The sequence below is a fragment of the Suncus etruscus genome, chromosome 2 (genome assembly GCF_024139225.1).
Source record: "Suncus etruscus isolate mSunEtr1 chromosome 2, mSunEtr1.pri.cur, whole genome shotgun sequence".
Taxonomy (NCBI): Eukaryota; Metazoa; Chordata; class Mammalia; order Eulipotyphla; family Soricidae; genus Suncus; species Suncus etruscus.
The window spans coordinates 32905421-32922665 of record NC_064849.1 but is presented as its reverse complement, the minus strand read 5'-3'; the positions used below and the strand labels follow the sequence as shown (position 1 = coordinate 32922665).

Below are 17245 nucleotides of genomic sequence, written 5' to 3'. Positions count from 1 at the left end.
TCTGGCAAGGGTAAATGCTTATTCCTGATTCTGAGCTTCAGGGACATTATGGGTTGCTGGGAATCAATTCAGGGTCAGCTATGTGCAAGTTAAGTACCTTACCTGTAGTACAATAAGAAATTATTCCAGTTCTTTCTTTTTGATTTTTAACAGCAATTTAGGTAACAAGTGTTAACATTTATAGTTCTGATATACTCAGTTACTACAATTTAATTTGGTGTAAGGCTTGAATCCAGGGTCTTACACATGTAAGGTGTTCAGTCTACCATAGAATCACATGCCATGCCTGCTTCCCTTCACCCAAAAACCAACAAATAAAAATCACACCAAGATTATGTAAATGTTTAGAATCTATTTTCTGACTTTACTTTTATTTCTGGAAGCACTCTGTTGCTTTTCATTCATGGTAACCAAACTACTTCTAGCTTAAAATAGACATGGGGAAACAAGTCAGAACAAAAATCAACCTTAACTAAGACAAATATATCATGCCAAAATAAAACAGTAGCTTTAAATGGTACAAAGTCCTATAAAACTTGTTTCTTGGAGGTTCAAGAGATAGCCCAAAGGGCTGTTGCACATATGCTTTGCATCCAGGGGTGCCTGGTTTGATGCCCAGGATCCATGCTCCTGTCATTAAATGTCGATAGAAGATGATAAAGTTATGCATTCAGATTGCTAGGTTGGCAACTATTTTTTTTTGAGGGGTGTGTATGTCACACTCAACCTTCTGCATGAAAGGCAAAAGCCTTACCTCTATGCTATTTCTCTGGCCCCCTAGGTTGACAACTTAATGCAAAATACTTACTATGGTTCTCTCATATTCAGCTAGTACCACAATAAAATGTCCATTTCTTAAATTTCAATGCACGGTTAATAGACTTGTTTTTTTATTTTTTTTTGGTTTTTGGGTCACACCCAGCAGTGCTCAGGGGTTACTCCTGGCTCTACGCTCAGAAATCGCTCCTGGCAGGCTCGGGGAATCATATGAGATGCCAGGATTCGAACCACCCTACCTCCATGCTATCTCTTCAGCCCCAGACTGGTTATTTTATTTATTTTATTTATTTTTGGGCCACACCTGGAAGCACGCAGGGGTTATTCTTGGCTCAGTACTCAGAAATTACTCCTGGTAGGCTTGCGGGACCATATGGGATGTCGGAATTGAACCCAGGTTGGCCCTGTGCAAGGCAAATGCCTACCCACTGTGCTGTCACTCCACTACTAGACCAGTTATTTTAGAGAAAGTAAACTCCTTAGAACTAGTATTTGAGGGCCTGGAGAGATAGCACAGCTGTGTTTGCCTTGCAAGCAGCCGATCCAGGACCAAAGGTGGTTGGTTCGAATCCCAGTGTCCCATATGGTCCCCAGTGCCTGCCAGGAGCTATTTCTGAGCAGACAGCCAGGAGTCACCCCTGAGCACCGCCGGGTGTGGCCCAAAAAACAAAACAAAAGAACAAACAAACAAACAAACAAAAAAAAACCCCAAACCCCCAAAAAAACTAGTATTTGAGGGCCGGAGAAATAGCATGGAGGTAGGGTATTTGTCTTGCATGCAGAAGGGTGGTGGTTCGAATCCTGGCATCCCATATGGTTCCCCGAGCCTGCCAGGGGCGATTTCTGAGCGTAGAACCAGGATTAACTCCTGAGCACTGGCAGGTATGACCCAAAGAACAAAGAAATAAACAAACAAACAAAAAGAACTAGTATTTGAGGGCTGGAGAGATAGTATAAGGTTTAGATATTTGTTTAGCATGCAGCTGTATCCATGACCATGATTCAAATCCCAGCCCCATATACAGTCCACCGAACATCACCTAGGAGTAGCCCCTGAGAACAGAGCCAAGAGTAGCCCAGAATCAAATCAAACAAAAACCAACTCAGGACCAGATTGACAGCACAGTAGGTAGGGTGTTTGCTTTGCATATAGCTGCTCCGGGTTTGATCCTCAGCGTCCCATATGATTCCAGAGCCTGCCAGGAGTAATTTCTGAGTGTAGAACTAAGAGTAACTAAATGGGAAAACAAAAAAACCAAAAAAAACAAAAACAAAGAAAACAAAACACCCAACGAAGTAGTACTTAAACCTATCCACTGTGGGTTTTTTTTGGTTGGATACATCTGACAATGCTTGCGAGACCAGATACAGGGCCAGGAATCAAACCAGGATGTGTGCAAGCCAAGAGCCTTAACTTAAACCACCTCTCCTACTTCTCCATCAAATTTAAGATCTATCATACAGAGAATTGGTGGATGCTGGTTATGAGAGGTATTTGTTTGAACAACTCTATCTTTTATCTTTGTCAGACAGTACTTGAATGAGGAATTACGCACTTTTTCAAGGTCTTCCTGCTGCTGCTGTTCACGACCTGTCATTTCACAAAGTCTCTGGCTCAGGGCCACAGAGCGTTTAAGCTCATCTTCACCATCTGAATCAAGGCATAAAGCCAAAGAGTTCTTGGATTTAAAGAAAAAATTCCTGCAATTGAAGAAAAAAGAACACAATCTGTAAGGTAATAAGTATTTGTCCTCATTATTTTTATATAGAACATAAAAACAAACAAAAAGCCTTCCATTATGAAAACTAAACATAGAAAAAAAGTACATATCAAAAAATATATATTTAAGCATTACCTTTGCCACACTCCAAAAAAGCCATGCTTTGAAATAGAGACAACTCTTATATACCATTATATATCACCAGTAAACCAATCACTTTGTGCCCTTTTTCATTTAATGATTTACCCAAAGAAGTTTGTTGCTTATATAAAGCAATTACCCTAGTGAATGCATGCAGACATAGCAATGATAAATGTTTTAGACAAGTGTGCATGAGGACTAATTTTTGATCATTAAAATTATGATCCATGCACATTAATTTGACAGTAACATTCCACTTATCCAATTATAGATAGGTCATACTTCTGGCAACCTCTACCTTACAAAATACAGAGACACAAAAGGGAAAAGCCTTTTGAGGAAGGCAGAGGTTTCAAAGCTTGTGAACTTGACCCATTTGGCAGAAACTCTCTTTCCCAGGAAAAAAATATGTAAAATAATGTTGCAAGTTCATTAAGAAATGAGTGCAAAGAAAGGAGAAAGTTGTAACCACAAAAAAGGGAAACCAAGGACTAGAAAGTCACTTAATATGAAGATAAAACATCTTTGGAGAATTAAGAGCCTTGTGGGCACAAAACTGGTAATGCATATTCTAGGTCAGTTCAACATATTTTAATATTCTGTGTATTTTATTTAATAATACAAGTAATTATATGAGGCTATTGTGAATGCAACTTTCTAAAATATGTAGTGTAGAAATTTTTAAGGATTGGTGAATGCTTCAAAAAAGCAAGCTTCAGTTAAATTTATTTGTAATGTATCAACAACTACTCTTCTATGATACCAGATAAGTAAGGTGTTACTGTGAGCTAAAAAAAAAACAAAACAAAAACCTAAAGAAAAAAGTAGCAAAGGTCAACTTCTTTGATGGAAATTAAACATAAATTCATATTACACTGGGAGAGGAAGGAAGTTGGAAAATATGCAATCAATTAAAAATGAAGACTGTAAAGGAACACGCAAAATGATGGCACCAAGGAATGAGGCCACAATGGAAGTCAGGAGGACTGGATAGTAATGGAGATCAAAGAAAAGAGGCAGTGGTCAGCGATAAGCCCGAACATGGTCTGAGGCTGAACGTAGCCAGGATAGCATGGTACTTCAGGCTAAACATGCGACTAGCCTCCCACTATGTGGTTAAAAGTGTTTTGCGTAGAATTAAAAAAGGTCCAATTAGACATCTTAAATCCTCATTTCTGAGTTCATGCTCACCAAACAAAACTGAACATATTAATTTGTTTATCCCAGTAAATATTTTGCTGAAGAATGATTCCTGGCTTACTACAGTCCCAGGGTCCAATGTGAAAAGGGCAGTAGGTGGAACCATTGGTATTTTTGGTTCATAACTCAGCCTCTTTTTAGTTTGATCGGCATGATAGGTCTGCTAGGGCTTAATCATCTTTTAGAGAACAAATCTCAAATTCTCGTATCAGTAGACCCTGGAGAACAGATGACCATGCCAAGTATAATGATGCCCAATGAAATCAACTCTTTCTTGAAACTAGAGTGATTCGGTACATAAAGAGTGCATTCCATTAATGATTACTATATTCACAAAGGCAGCTTGCCTGTAGTAATGAAAAATATTCATCCTGTAAATGCATCACTTGCTCACTTTCTAAGCAGCCAAGTGGTATTGCTCATTGTATCTTGAGAACGGACAAGAGTATTCATATCGGTACCATTTCAGATTTCTAGTCATGTTAGTCATCTGGTTTTAATTGCACTGAAAAATAATTAACAGGAGGAAGAGAAAAGAGCAGTTCCCAATGTCATTTTATGATTATATAAGCCCCCCATTAGCCCTTAAACAACAGAAGTGTCTCTTTTTAAAATGTATTTGGGGACTCCCAACTTTTAGAAAAAATATTAAAGACAAATGACAACCAAGTCATTTAGAATCGTCCAATCAGGAACTGTGGTCAGTTAAATCAAAGAGGAGGCATCTTCAAAAACATATTTGCTTCTCTTTTAGGATGGTATTAAAAAACACAAAACACCTGTAAAATAGCCAGTCATATTCCAAGGTATGTCTGCTTTCCTATTCCCCTTCCAAAAGCTCCAAGTTCAATATCTATAAGAAGTCTCAGTGCAGCAGGCAAAAAAGGTATTTTTTAGATTTCTGTGCCTGTTTTTTTGTTTGTTTGTTTGTTTGTTTGTTTTGTTTTGAGTCACACCAGGCAGCGCTCAGGGGTTACTCCTGACTCTGTGCTCAGAAATCGCTCCTGGCAGGCTCAGGGGACCATATGGGATACCGGGACTCGAACCACCGTCCTGCGTCTAAGGCAAACGCCCTACTGCTGTGCTATCTCTCCGGCCCCTTCTGTGCCTATCTTTAAGGAAATGGTGCTTTGTGCAAAGAAGTTATGGTGTTCCTTCTTAAATCCTTAAAAAAAATTCCTTGTCATCAAATTCCGGGATTGTAGAATGAAAATATTACATATTAGGTGATTTTATGTTTAATAATAAAAACTTCCTTGATTTGGGCTATACTCGGAATACACAGGGGTTACTTATGGTTCTGCACTCAGGAATTATTCCTGACAGTACTTGAGAAACCATATGGGATGCCGGGGCTTGGCCCTGGATCAGTTGCATGCCACTGTATTATCACTTCAACCCCTTTAAAATAAACTTTTTTGTTTGTTTGTTTGTTTTGTCACATCTGGTGGCACTCAGGAGTTACTCCTGGCTCTGCACTCAGAAGTCGTTCCTGGCAGGCTTGGGGGAACCATATGGGATGCCGGGAATCGAACTGGGGTTTGTCCTGTGTTTGGCTACATGCAAGGCAAACAAATGCCTTACCGCTGTGCTATCGCTCTGGTCCCCTAAAATAAACTTTTAAGGATCATCTGAATTTGCTTCACTGTTAAAAAAAAACTTACTAGCAGATTGAGGAAATTTCCAAAGTATGGTAATAAAGAATAGTTATCATGCAAAAAGAGAAATAATAAAGAAAAGAGGAGGTGATAACTTTGGAAATTAGGGTAAGCCAAATCCTTTAAAGTATAAATTTTGGGTACACAAGAAATATAACTCACTTTGAAGGTGTAGAAGGGCTGGTGACGCAGGAATTCACCATTTGAGAGGCTTTCAATGGTCTAGAACTATCAGAAAATTGGAAAATATATAATGTATATAATTACATTAAAATATATAGATATAACTTCCTTATAAAACAGAAGACTTTTTTTTACTACTAATAGAGGCCAAAAGAGAAAACAAAATACCATATCTAGGCTTTCCCTGCTCCAATCATCTAAATAGGATGGGAAACAAGTTGAATGTAATACGAAAAGAATGAGGAAAAAATTACCTTGTCTTGGTTCTTTTTTTTTTTTTTTGGTTTTTGGGTCTCACCCGGCAGTGCTCAGGGGTTACTCCTGGCTTCATGCTCAGAAATTGCTCCTGGCAAGCACGGGGGACCATATGGGACACCGGGATTCGAACTGATGACCTTTTGCATGAAAGGCAAACGCCTTACCTCCATGCTATCTCTCCGGCCCCCCTTGTCTTGGTTCTTTACCCTTTTTTTGGGCCACACCCAGTAGTGCTCAGGAGTTACTCCTGGTTCTGCGCTCAGAAATTGCTCCTGGCAGGCTCGAGGGACCACATGGGATGCCAGGAATCAAACCTGGTCCATCCTGGTCGGCCTCATGCAAGCAAACCCCTACTGTTGTGCTACCTCTCCAGCCCACATTCTTTACTTTTTGAATAATAATAACAGCTCTCATTTACTGAGGACTTAATAGGTGTCAGGCACTGAACTTAAGAGCACATGTGTATGACCTCAGGTGCTACTTCAAACCACTCTATCGTTTTCCTCACAAACAGCTCAAGGTATTTGTCCAAAGACTTAAAGTTATTAAGTTGTAGTGTCAAGCAGCTTGGATTTAGGCATGCAAAGACAGAGCCTACACTGGTAGTCTGATTACTGCCAAAAAGAGAAATGGCTCCGTCTGCAGAGAGCACCTGGTATCAAGCAGGAGCACTTCCTCCAAAGGAAGGTCGTAAGAGAAACCTAGACTCTCTAGCCTTTATAACTAGTAAACCCTCTGCGGCCTTCTATGTGAATTTATATGACGTAATATAAATTTCATTAATAGAAGGAAATTACATTTCACAAAACTACATCAATGATCTTTATTCATTTTGAGACGTTTATTATCAACAGCACTTCTGGGTCTTCTTTGTAAATTAAGACTTTAGACAAAATCTAAATCTTTCCCACCCCCTCTTATTTTTGGTTTTTGGGCCACACCAAGTGGTGCTCAGGGCTTTTTTGTGGTTCTGTGTTCAGCGATCACTACTTGAAGGGATCAGGGGGTCATAAAATTGCCATGGAGGAACCTGGGTTGTGTACACAGTAAGCACCCTCTGCACTGAACATCTCTGATCCCTCTAAATTCTCCTTTACAACATGAAAATTCTAAAATGTATAATTTTACCAAATTGTGTTCAAGTAACAAAAGTACTATTGTGTGGCTCCCAAACAATGCACACTATACAGAACAAAAGAAGTTCTACAATTTGCTAGGAATCATTGAGGGTCTTCACGTTGGTGATATACATTTTAGAAAGACATACTCTATTTTGGGGGCCCCAATGTAAGATTAAGTATACTGTTCCTCAAATCTGCATTTTTCAAAGAGCCACCAAAGTATTGTCTTAAAATTTCGGATTTCCAAATCCTATTTCAGATCCACTGAAATAGAACTTCTTGGAAAGGAACATAGGCATTAATATTTAGTCATGTTTGGTAATTCTTTCAACCAAGCAAATATGGTTTATATCCCCCAAAATGTATGAAACTGTCTTCCAGTGATCTAAAAGAGTAAGAACACTTACCCAAAAAGTAACTCATTATGAAAGGCAGCCAATGTATTTGGAAGAATTCTGTTAAATCTTTTTTATTTCATTACTTCAATCAGGTAGTAATTTAGCACTAAAATTCCAAAATAAAGCAAATAGTTCCGTCTTCTGATTTTACCTATAATTATGTAATAATCTAGCTCACCGCCCCCACCCCTCTTCCCCAATAGATACGAGAGTCTACTTAGAAAGGGAAGAAAAAGAATTCTTTCTTGGACATGATGTAGCTCAAAGGCAGGGCACATGCTTTTCATATACAAACGACACCCTGGACTTGATTCCCCAGCACTCCACCCCCCCTCAAAAACTAAATTCCTACGGACTTACACTGTCATGTGTGTGCTCCAGCTGAGAGTGAAGGGTGGTTTTGTATTTTCCGTACAATGTGATGACAGGGTCAGGTACCGTGGAATGATTACTTGCTGGCCAACTTTGCTGTTAAGTGAGAGGGCGACATTGAAACTGTATCGCTTCAAATGAAGAATAAGGATCCTGAAAAACAGACAAGGTGGATGTTACTGGTTCCTACAGGAGAGGGAGTTTCTTACTTACAGGAAAAGAAAAATCATACTCATAGAATTTGAAATAAACATTAATTATGGTTTATCTATTATCCGTCTAAAGATATTTACAAAGTACCTGTTATACATTGTGCTACACAGGTACTAGGAATGTAAAGGAGAAAAACAAAACATAGGCACCGGATGTACTGATGGGGACTAAGTAAAATAGTCAATGTTTGAGGTATCCTTTATTTGAAGACTGTGAGGGGCTGGGGTCGCAGCTTGATTACTCCTGGAAGTGCTTAGGGGATGGTGTGGTGCTGAGGATCAAACAGGCATCAATGGCATATAAAGCAAGCACTTTAAGACCAGTGACCTCCCTCTAAAATATAAACTATTACTTTTGTAATAAATAAAAGCCATGAAAAAATAATACAACATTTTTAAATGTTAGTGACAATACTGGATTAAATCCTTATATTATATACTATTGTTATTACATAATTTACAAAAAAATCAATATTAGCTAAACATTAACAGTTTAAATTAAATGTCAAGCAGTCCTTGTGAGACCAAGTATAGAGGGTAGGATGCTCATCTTGCATGTAGCTGACCCAGGTTTGATTCCCAGAGTACTACCAGTAGATCCTTGAGTGCAGTGTCATGAATAAGCTCTGAGAAGTGCCATATCTGAACACTCTCTTGTAAAAGTTAAGTCGTCCTTGTAGGGGCCGGGCGGTGGCGCTGGAGCTAAGGTGCCTGCCTTGCCTGCGCACGGACCGCGGTTCGATCCCCCGGCGTCCCATATGGTCCCCCAAGAAGCCAGGAGCAACTTCTGAGCGCATAGCCAGGAGTAACCCCTGAGCGTCACAGGGTGTGGCCCAAAAAACCAAAAAAAAAAAAAAAAAAAAAAAAAAAAAAAAAAAAAAAAAAAAAAAAAAAAAAGTCGTCCTTGTATTTAATGAACATTAATTTTTTTTTAAGATAATCTGACAAAAACTTTAAGAAACAAACAAAATCACAAGTATTCTTGGGCCTGGAGTAATATAGTGGGTATTTTGCCTTGCAAGCCAAACATCTGGGTTCAGTCACCAGCACTACATAATCTGGCCCCTAGAGGCCTGCCAGGAGTGATCCCTCAGCTCAGAGAAAGAAGTAAACTCTGATCAGCATGGGTGTATCCCCCAAATAAAACAATACAAAATCCAAAAAACTAGAGAATGGAAAAGAGAAGATATTTAACTTTATAAGTCCAACAAATTTTTGTTCGCTTTTAGGCCACACCCAGGGGGACACACCTGACTATGCTTATGGATCATTCCTAGTACTGCTAAGGATTAAACACCCAGACTCTAGCATAAAAAACATGTATTTCAGCCCTTTGAACTATTGCTCCAGTCCCAGAAAAGCATTTTTAAATGTATACTGGTTTTCTGAGTAAGGCAATTAGCAACAATCAATCCTCTGAGTTAAGATTTCTTTCCCTGGGGCCGGAGAGATAGCATGGAGGTAAGGCGTTTGCCTTTCATGCAGAAGGTCATCGGTTTGAATCCTGACATCCCATATGGTCCCCCATGCCTGCCAGGAACAATTTCTGAGCCTGGAACCAGGAATAACCCCTGAGCACTGCTGGGTGTGACCCAAAAACCACACACACACACAAAAAAAGGATTTCTTTCCCTGGGGCCCAGAGAAATAGCACAGCAGCGTTTGCCTTGCAAGCAGCCGATCCAGGACCAAAGGTGGTTGGTTTGAATCCTGGTGTCCCATATGGTCCCCCATGCCTGCCAGGAGCTATTTCTGAGCAGACAGCCAGGAGTAACCCCTGAGCAACGCCGGGTGTGGCCAAAAAAAAAAAAGAAAGTCATAACAAAATTAATCTTTTTGAAGAGTTTTTAGAAATATGAAAGAATTATTTTCTGGGGCAAAAGTTCCCAAGCTGGTTTGGTTGAGTGATCTCTTTTCAGAAGATAAAAGCACAGCAAAAATCCCACCTCTTGAAACCAACCTTCTTTTTTTTTTTTTTTTTTTTTTTGGTTTTTGGGTCACACTCGGCGATGCTCAGGGGTTACTCCTGGCTGTCTGCTCAGAAGTAGCTCCTGGCAGGCCCGGGGGACCATATGGGACACCGGGATTCGAACCAACCACCTTTGGTCCTGGATCGGCTGCTTGCAAGGCAAACGCCGCTGTGCTATCTCTCCAGCCCGAAACCAACCTTCTTTAGCAAAGTGCCTCCCCCCAATTGCATTGGAGGTGACTACCAACTCTATCATTCTAGGGCACAACTTGCCCTTACACCCATCCACTTTGGTAAACACTGCTCTTAGGCCTGCATGGAAATACCATTTTTACTCATAGAAAACGGAACCTAATAAAAAATCAGGCACTAGGCAGGGAAAGTAATAATCTTATCTGTAGCTGAGTTTTTTTTTTTTTGGGCCACACCCAGTGTTGCTCAGGGGTTACTCCTGGCTGTCTGCTCAGAAATAGCTCCTGGCAGGCACAGGGGACCATATGGGACACCGGGATTTGAACCAACCACCTTTGGTTCTGGATCGGCTGCTTGCAAGGCAAATGCTGTTGTGCTATCTCTCCATGTAGCTGAGATTTTTTCTTAGAAAGAAAAACCAGCTGTCTTATAACCATATGTTATGTCTATCATAACTAATCAGAGCTAACTAATCATAACTATCAGAGCTAATAAAACAATTTCATTCCTAATTCAGAAAATTTGTCTTATGATTAGAGAAAGCTTACTAATTTATAAGATAAAGGAACATAAAAAGTCCAGAAAATTACCCCACCCCCCCGGGGGCCAGAGAGATAGTACAGTGGATAGGGTACTTGCCATGCATACAGCAGATCCTGTGTGCCATATGGCTCCCTGAACCTGCCAAGAGTGATTCCCGAGTGCAGATTCCCAGAGTAACCCCTGAGCACCACGAGGTGTGGCCTCAAAAACAAACAAAACTACTGAAAATGACTTCTTATTCTTAGGAGTTGGGTGACATTCAGCAGTGCCTGGAGGTCAATTCCAGTTCTGCTTGGGGGATACTGGGCATCAAAATCTGGGCATCCTGCATTTAAAGTATGTGCTCAGCTCAACCTGAACTATTTCTCTGGGACCCCTATTTTAATGCAAAGATGATTATGTATCTGCAGTAAGTTCTTTTTTTTTTTTTTTTGGTTTTTGGGTCACACCCTGTGACGCTCAGGGGTTACTCCTGGCTATGCGCTCAGAAGTTGCTCCTGGCTTCTTGGGGGACCATATGGGACGCCGGGGGGATCGAACCGCAGTCCGTCCTAGGCTAGCGCAGGCAAGGCAGGCACCTTACCTCCAGCGCCACCGCCCGGCCCTGCAGTAAGTTCTTAACATGATTTGTTTTCTTTCTAAAAATATGGAACACTTCACGAATTTGCATGTCATCCTTACGCAGGGGCCATGCTAATCTCTGTATCGTTCCAATTTTAGTATATGTGCTGCCGAAGCGAGCACTCTTAACATGATTTGAGTTAAAGGAGGAAGACTACAACACAAGAACAGTACAATATTACAGAACATTCTATGCTGAGTCCATTTAAAATCTATTTAAAAAAATCTATTTTAGGGGCCGAAATGACAGTACAGCAGATAGGGTATTTTTGCCTTGCACTCAGCCAACCCAGGTTCAATCCCCAGCATCCCATATGGTTTCCCCTGAGCCCACCAGGAGTTATTCCCAAGTGCAGAGCCAAGAGTAACCTGACACTGCTAGGCGTGGCCCAAAAACAAAACTGAAAAAAAAAATCTTACATTAGCAAAGAGTCCATTCTTTTTTTAATATTATGAAGTTTTTAAAATAATGATTACTGTATTTTAAGCATTGTGAATACAAAATTGTTCATTATTGAGTTAATATATGAAGTTCTTCTTTCATTCTAACTTTCCACCCTCTCCCTTCTTCAGTTTTGCTGACTGACCCACTTTTACAATCCATTCTGGTAAGCCTTGCATTGTCAAAAATGTTTAAAGAAAAATTAAGAAACAGCCCAGAGATTCAGCACAGCAGGGCAACGCAGGAAACGGTGGTTTGATTTCCAGCATCCCATATGGTCTCCTGAATCTGCCAGGGGCAATTTCTGAGCACAGAGCTAGGAGTAACCTCTGAGTGCTGCTAGGTGTGACCCAAAACAAAAACAAAAACACAAAAGGAGGGAGGTAGGGAAGGGGAGGGAGAGGGAGGGGGGTAGGGAGAGGGAGGGAGAGAGAGGGAGAGAGAGAAAGGAAGGAAGGAAGGAAGGAAGGAAGGAAGGAAGGAAGGAAGGAAGGAAGGAAGGAAGGAAGGAAGGAAGGAAGGAAGGAAGGAAGGAAGGAAGGAAGGAAGGAAGGAAGGAAGGAAGGAAGGAAAATTAAGGAGAAATTCTACCTTGGTAACCTGTTGAATTTGTGCCTAACAAGAGCACACTTCCCACCACACTTCTCACAGGAATACTCAAGCTCTTCTGCCTGTAAAAACAGAGGGAAAAATAAAGCAGCATGAAGTTGAATCAGCATTATTTTACTAAATACAAGTAATTCATTTCTACTATACTAGTTTTGGGGGGGAAAAATTCTAAACCTGTTTAAATTTTTTTTGACTGGAGTGTTAATTTTTTTTGGGGGGGAGTGGGAAGTTTGAGCCATACCCTGTGGTGCTCATGGGTTACTCCTAAGAGTGCTCGGGGGACCATATGGGATGCCAGATTTCAAATCCAGTTCAGCTGGCCACATGCAAGGCAAGCACCCTACTAGCTATACAACAACCACTCTGGCCTCAGGAGTCATAAATAACTGATCTTCAAAATAGTCATAAAATCTCCCTATTTCAGAATCCCTGATTTCCTTCTAAAGAAAAGAAAATGTTTTCAAAGGAAATGCCTTACTATTTATTTATTTATTTTGGTTTTTGGGCCACACCCAGTGACGCTCAGGGGTTACTCCTGACTACTCGCTCAGAAGTTGCTCCTGGCTTGGGGGACCATATGGGATGCCGGGGGATCAAACCGCGGTCCATCCAAGGCTAGCGCAGGCAAGGCAGGCACCTTACCTCTAGCGCCACCGCCCAGCCCCAGGAAATGCCTTATAATCTATGTCAGTAGGCTAGATTCTACAGAAGCAAATTCTCAACTTTTTCTCCATGGTTACACAAGAGCCACTACAATAGGTATAATCACATTTGAACATTTGGTCATAGCAGAGTAAGTTGGTTGAGTGGAATTACTGGTCAGTTATTACATCTTTATTACATCTTTCTTTTCTTCTTCTTTGTTTGTTTGTGGGCCACACCTGGTGGCGCTCAGGAATTACTCCAAGCTCTGTGCTAAGAAATCACTCCTGGTAGGGCCGGAGAGATAGCATGGAGGTAAGGCATTTGCCTTGCATGCAGAAGGTCGGTGGTTCAAATCCCAGCATCCCATATGGTATCCCGAACCTGCCAGGAGTGATTTCTGAGTATAGAGCCAGGAGTAACCTGAGCGCTGCCGGGTGTGACCCCCCCCCAAAAAAAAAAAAAAAAAACACCAAAAACAAAATCCAACAACAACAATAAACAAAAAAACAAGCAAAGAATCTATGGGTGAAGCCAAACATTCATCATCTAGAGTTTATTTTTTGGGGTGGTCATACCTAGCAGTGCTCAAGTTACTCCTGGCTGGCAGGCTTTGGGGACCATAGGAGATGCTAAGGATTGAATGTGTGTCAAATGCGTGCAAAGCAAACACCTTACCTACTGTGTTATTGCTTTGGTCCCAAGAAATATTTTTCAATTTTTAAATTAAGAACACAATCCTACTCTATTGCTACAACAAAATGAACCACTAATACAAAGGCAAGGGTAATCCAAGCAAATTTCTGCCAGTTATAAGAACTGCTACATAACAGGTCAAATGATACTCCAGAATGTTTTTCTTCTTCTTCTTCTTCTCCTTTTATTGGGGGGTGGAGTGGGGAACCACAAACCCAGCCCAGCATCTTGGACATTGTTCCCCAAAAAAGGGATTTGTCTCTTTAAGAGCAAAGAAACCTCTCATTGAGATGGCAGTACCTAATTGAGAAGGGGTATGCTGGTGGGATAAGAACCCATACAGGAGTAGGGTTCAATTGGGTAGTTGGTGTTGCAGTTGATATTGGCAGTTGTGTTGGTGGTTGATAACTGGAAGCTAGCTGGATTTTCCAAATGGCTTTGCATTAAGGACCCTTCACACCTGTTTTCTCTATTAAACCTGTTCTAATAAACTCCCAGTCTGGCCAGAGTCGTTCCTGTGCAACAACAGGTGGTAGTTGAATTCTTTACACATTGGTGTCTGGGGTAGGCCATATTCGAGACTAAAGGAAGAAATCCAGTCAGCTATGCCCAAGGTAAGTTACCACAACACCACAACCTGCTCTACTATTGCTCTGACCTTCAGAATCTTTCTGAATATTTAACAAAATCAGACACAAATATGTATCTTTAGTGTTGGATGAATAAACCCCTCATTTTTCTATTTTTTTTTTGAGAAGTTGTGGTGTTTTGGGCCACACCCAGCAATACTCAGGGGTTACTTCTGGTGCTTGGGGGACAATAGACACCAGGGTTCAAACCTGGTTTGCCATGTGCAAGGCAAGCGCCCTACCCACTGTACTATCGCTTTGGCTCCTTCCCTTTTATTTATTTTTGTTTTTTGGGGGGCCACACCCGGCGGTGCTCAAGAGTTACTCCTGGCTGTCTGCTCAGAAATAGCTCCTGGCAGGCATGGGGGACCATATGGGACACTGGGATTTGAACCAACCACCTTAGGTCCTGGATCGGCTGCTTGCAAGGCAAACGCCGCTGTGCTATCTCTCCGGGCCCTTCCCTTTTATTTCTAATAGGACCTATAACCTAAGGAAAAACAAACTATTTTTTCATTCCTTATATCTTAATATATTAACTTATGTAGTACCTCCAATTTTATATTAAAATTTAGCTGTTAATGTATAATATTCATTTTAAGTAACACTTTTTCCTTTTTATTTGGTCACACCCTACAGAGTTCATATCTGGTGCTGCTCAGAGGACCAGGGATCAAGCCTGAGCCTTCTTCATATAAGTCATGTGCTCAGTCTGTCTACAGTAGGTGTAGCCCCTGCAAATAGTTTTTTTTAATTTTTGGTTTAACCAAATGGGCCACACTTGGGGCCGGGCGGTGGCGCTAAAGGTAAGGTGCCTGCCTTGCCTGCGCTAACCTTGGACGGACCGCGGTTCGATCCCCCGGTGTCCCATATGGTCCCCCAAGCCAGGAGCAACTTCTGAGCACATAGCCAGGAGTAACCCCTGAGCGTTACTGGGTGTGGCCCAAAAACCAAAAAAAAAAAAAAAAAAAAATGGGCCACACTTGGTGATGCTGAGGTATTACATCTGGCTCTATGAGTAAGGATCACTCCTGGCAGTGCTTGGGGGCCATAGCAGTGCCATGGATCAAACTCAGCTTTATCGTGTACAAGGGTAAGTATCTTACTTACAGTAGTACTATCTCTCTAGCTCAAGTAACTATTTTTAACATTGTCTTTTAAAACACTAGCTATCAGAAGCGAAGAGGAAGTATAACCAGCAGGGTACCAGCCTTACATGTAGCCAACAGGGTTTGATTTTCAGAACTGCATATGGTCCCTTAAGCCTCTGCAGAAGCAATCTCTGAGTAGTCAGGAATAAGTGTGAGCACAGCAGTGTCCCTAAAACAAAATTCACTCACTCACTCACTCACTCACTCACTCACTCACTCACTCCTCTCTCCCCCCCCTTGCTATTGCATTGAATCAATTTTTCCTTTCATTGATTCCATTAAATGTTGACTGACATAAAGTGAGCAGTTACATCTTTAATGAGTTAGCTTATCAAATTTAAAAATTACTATTGCAGCCAGACCAGGAACACAGCAGATAGATTTGCCTCACATGTAGCCGATCTGGGTTCGATTCCTGGTATTCCCATATGGTCCCCTGAATTTGCTAGGAGTAAATTCTGAGTGCAGAGCCAGGAGTAACTGAGTGCCAGCAGATGTGGCCCCCCTAAAATATACCCAAAAAAACACCCACAAACAAAAAAACAAACCAACCCTCCCCCTAATTATAACTATCATGTTTTCCCTGCCACTTTTTTCCAATCTCCGCTTTAAAGATACAAAATTCAAATATATCTAGTATATAAACTTCAGTTATGTGAAAATACCAAAAGTATTCTTTACCCTAAAGAAAAGGTCAAGCGAATCTTGAATTGAACGAGGAGGGAGTGGCTTTTTCTTTCGAGGAAGGTCTATGGAGAGGTCATTAAACTGTTCTCTTTTGGGAATAATCTCTCCACATCTGTAGAATAAAGAGGTCAATGTAAGAATTTAGAAGCCTGTGCAATGTAAAGTAACTAGAATATACCTTAGAAATGTTTCCTCCATATAACTTACCAGAAATGGAAAAACTACTCTGGACATTAAAAAGGCAAAACAAAACAAATTTAAAACTTCTCATGCTTGCTTTAACTTATTAGTAACATAGTAAAAACCTTAATTGTAACCATCCACACTTTCAATTAAACTGAATTTTTCTGTTCTTAGAAAAATATCTTTTTTTTTGGGGGGGGGGGTCACACCCCGCACGCTCAGGGGTTACTCCTGGCTCTATGCTCAGAAATCGCAGGCAGGCACGAGGGACCATATGGGATACCGGAATTCGAACCACTGTCCTTCTGCATGGAAGGCAAACGCCTTACCTCCATGCTATCTCGCCGGCCCCAGAAAAATACTTCAAGTACCAAGATTTAAGAAAAACTATTGGTGGGCCCAGAGAGATAGCACAGCGGCGTTTGCCTTGCAAGCAGCCGATCCAGGACCAAAGGTGGTTGGTTCGAATCCCGGTGTCCCATATGGTCCCCCGTGCCTGCCAGGAGCTATTTCTGAGCAGACAGCCAGGAGTAACCCCTGAGCACCGCTGGGTGTGGCCCAAAAACCAAAAAACAAACAAAAAATCAAGTGGAGGAGGGCAGAGAGATAGCATGGAGGCAGGATTTTTGCCTTGCATGCAGAAGGACGGTGGTTCAAATCCCGGCATCCCATATGGTCCGAATAGCAGGGATGAACCTGGATCAGCTACATGCATAGCAAACATCCTACTATCCTACTATCACTCCTGCCTCAACTAAAATTATTTAAAGAATATGTTTCAGAAAAATTAAATATGATATTATGATCTCTGAGCAATTTTGTTTTTTTGAGTTTTTGGGC

At 41.1% G+C, this 17245-nt stretch overlaps 1 protein-coding gene and 1 non-coding gene across 2 annotated transcripts in view; both read right to left on the bottom strand.

Moving 5' to 3' along the window:
- USP37 (ubiquitin specific peptidase 37) overlaps positions 1 to 17245 on the bottom strand; it is a 65149-nt gene that overhangs the window by 16450 nt on the left and 31454 nt on the right. Inside the window, exons 12-16 of the mRNA XM_049768020.1 lie at positions 16217 to 16334; positions 12400 to 12479; positions 7818 to 7982; positions 5660 to 5725; positions 2334 to 2478 (exon numbers count right to left, since the gene is read on the bottom strand). Coding sequence (XP_049623977.1) covers positions 2334 to 2478; positions 5660 to 5725; positions 7818 to 7982; positions 12400 to 12479; positions 16217 to 16334 — 574 coding nt within the window. The remainder of the gene's footprint in view (positions 1 to 2333; positions 2479 to 5659; positions 5726 to 7817; positions 7983 to 12399; positions 12480 to 16216; positions 16335 to 17245) is intronic.
- Positions 11386 to 11489, bottom strand: LOC126003192 (U6 spliceosomal RNA). The gene has a single exon (XR_007493727.1). It is a non-coding gene; the product is annotated as a U6 spliceosomal RNA (small nuclear RNA).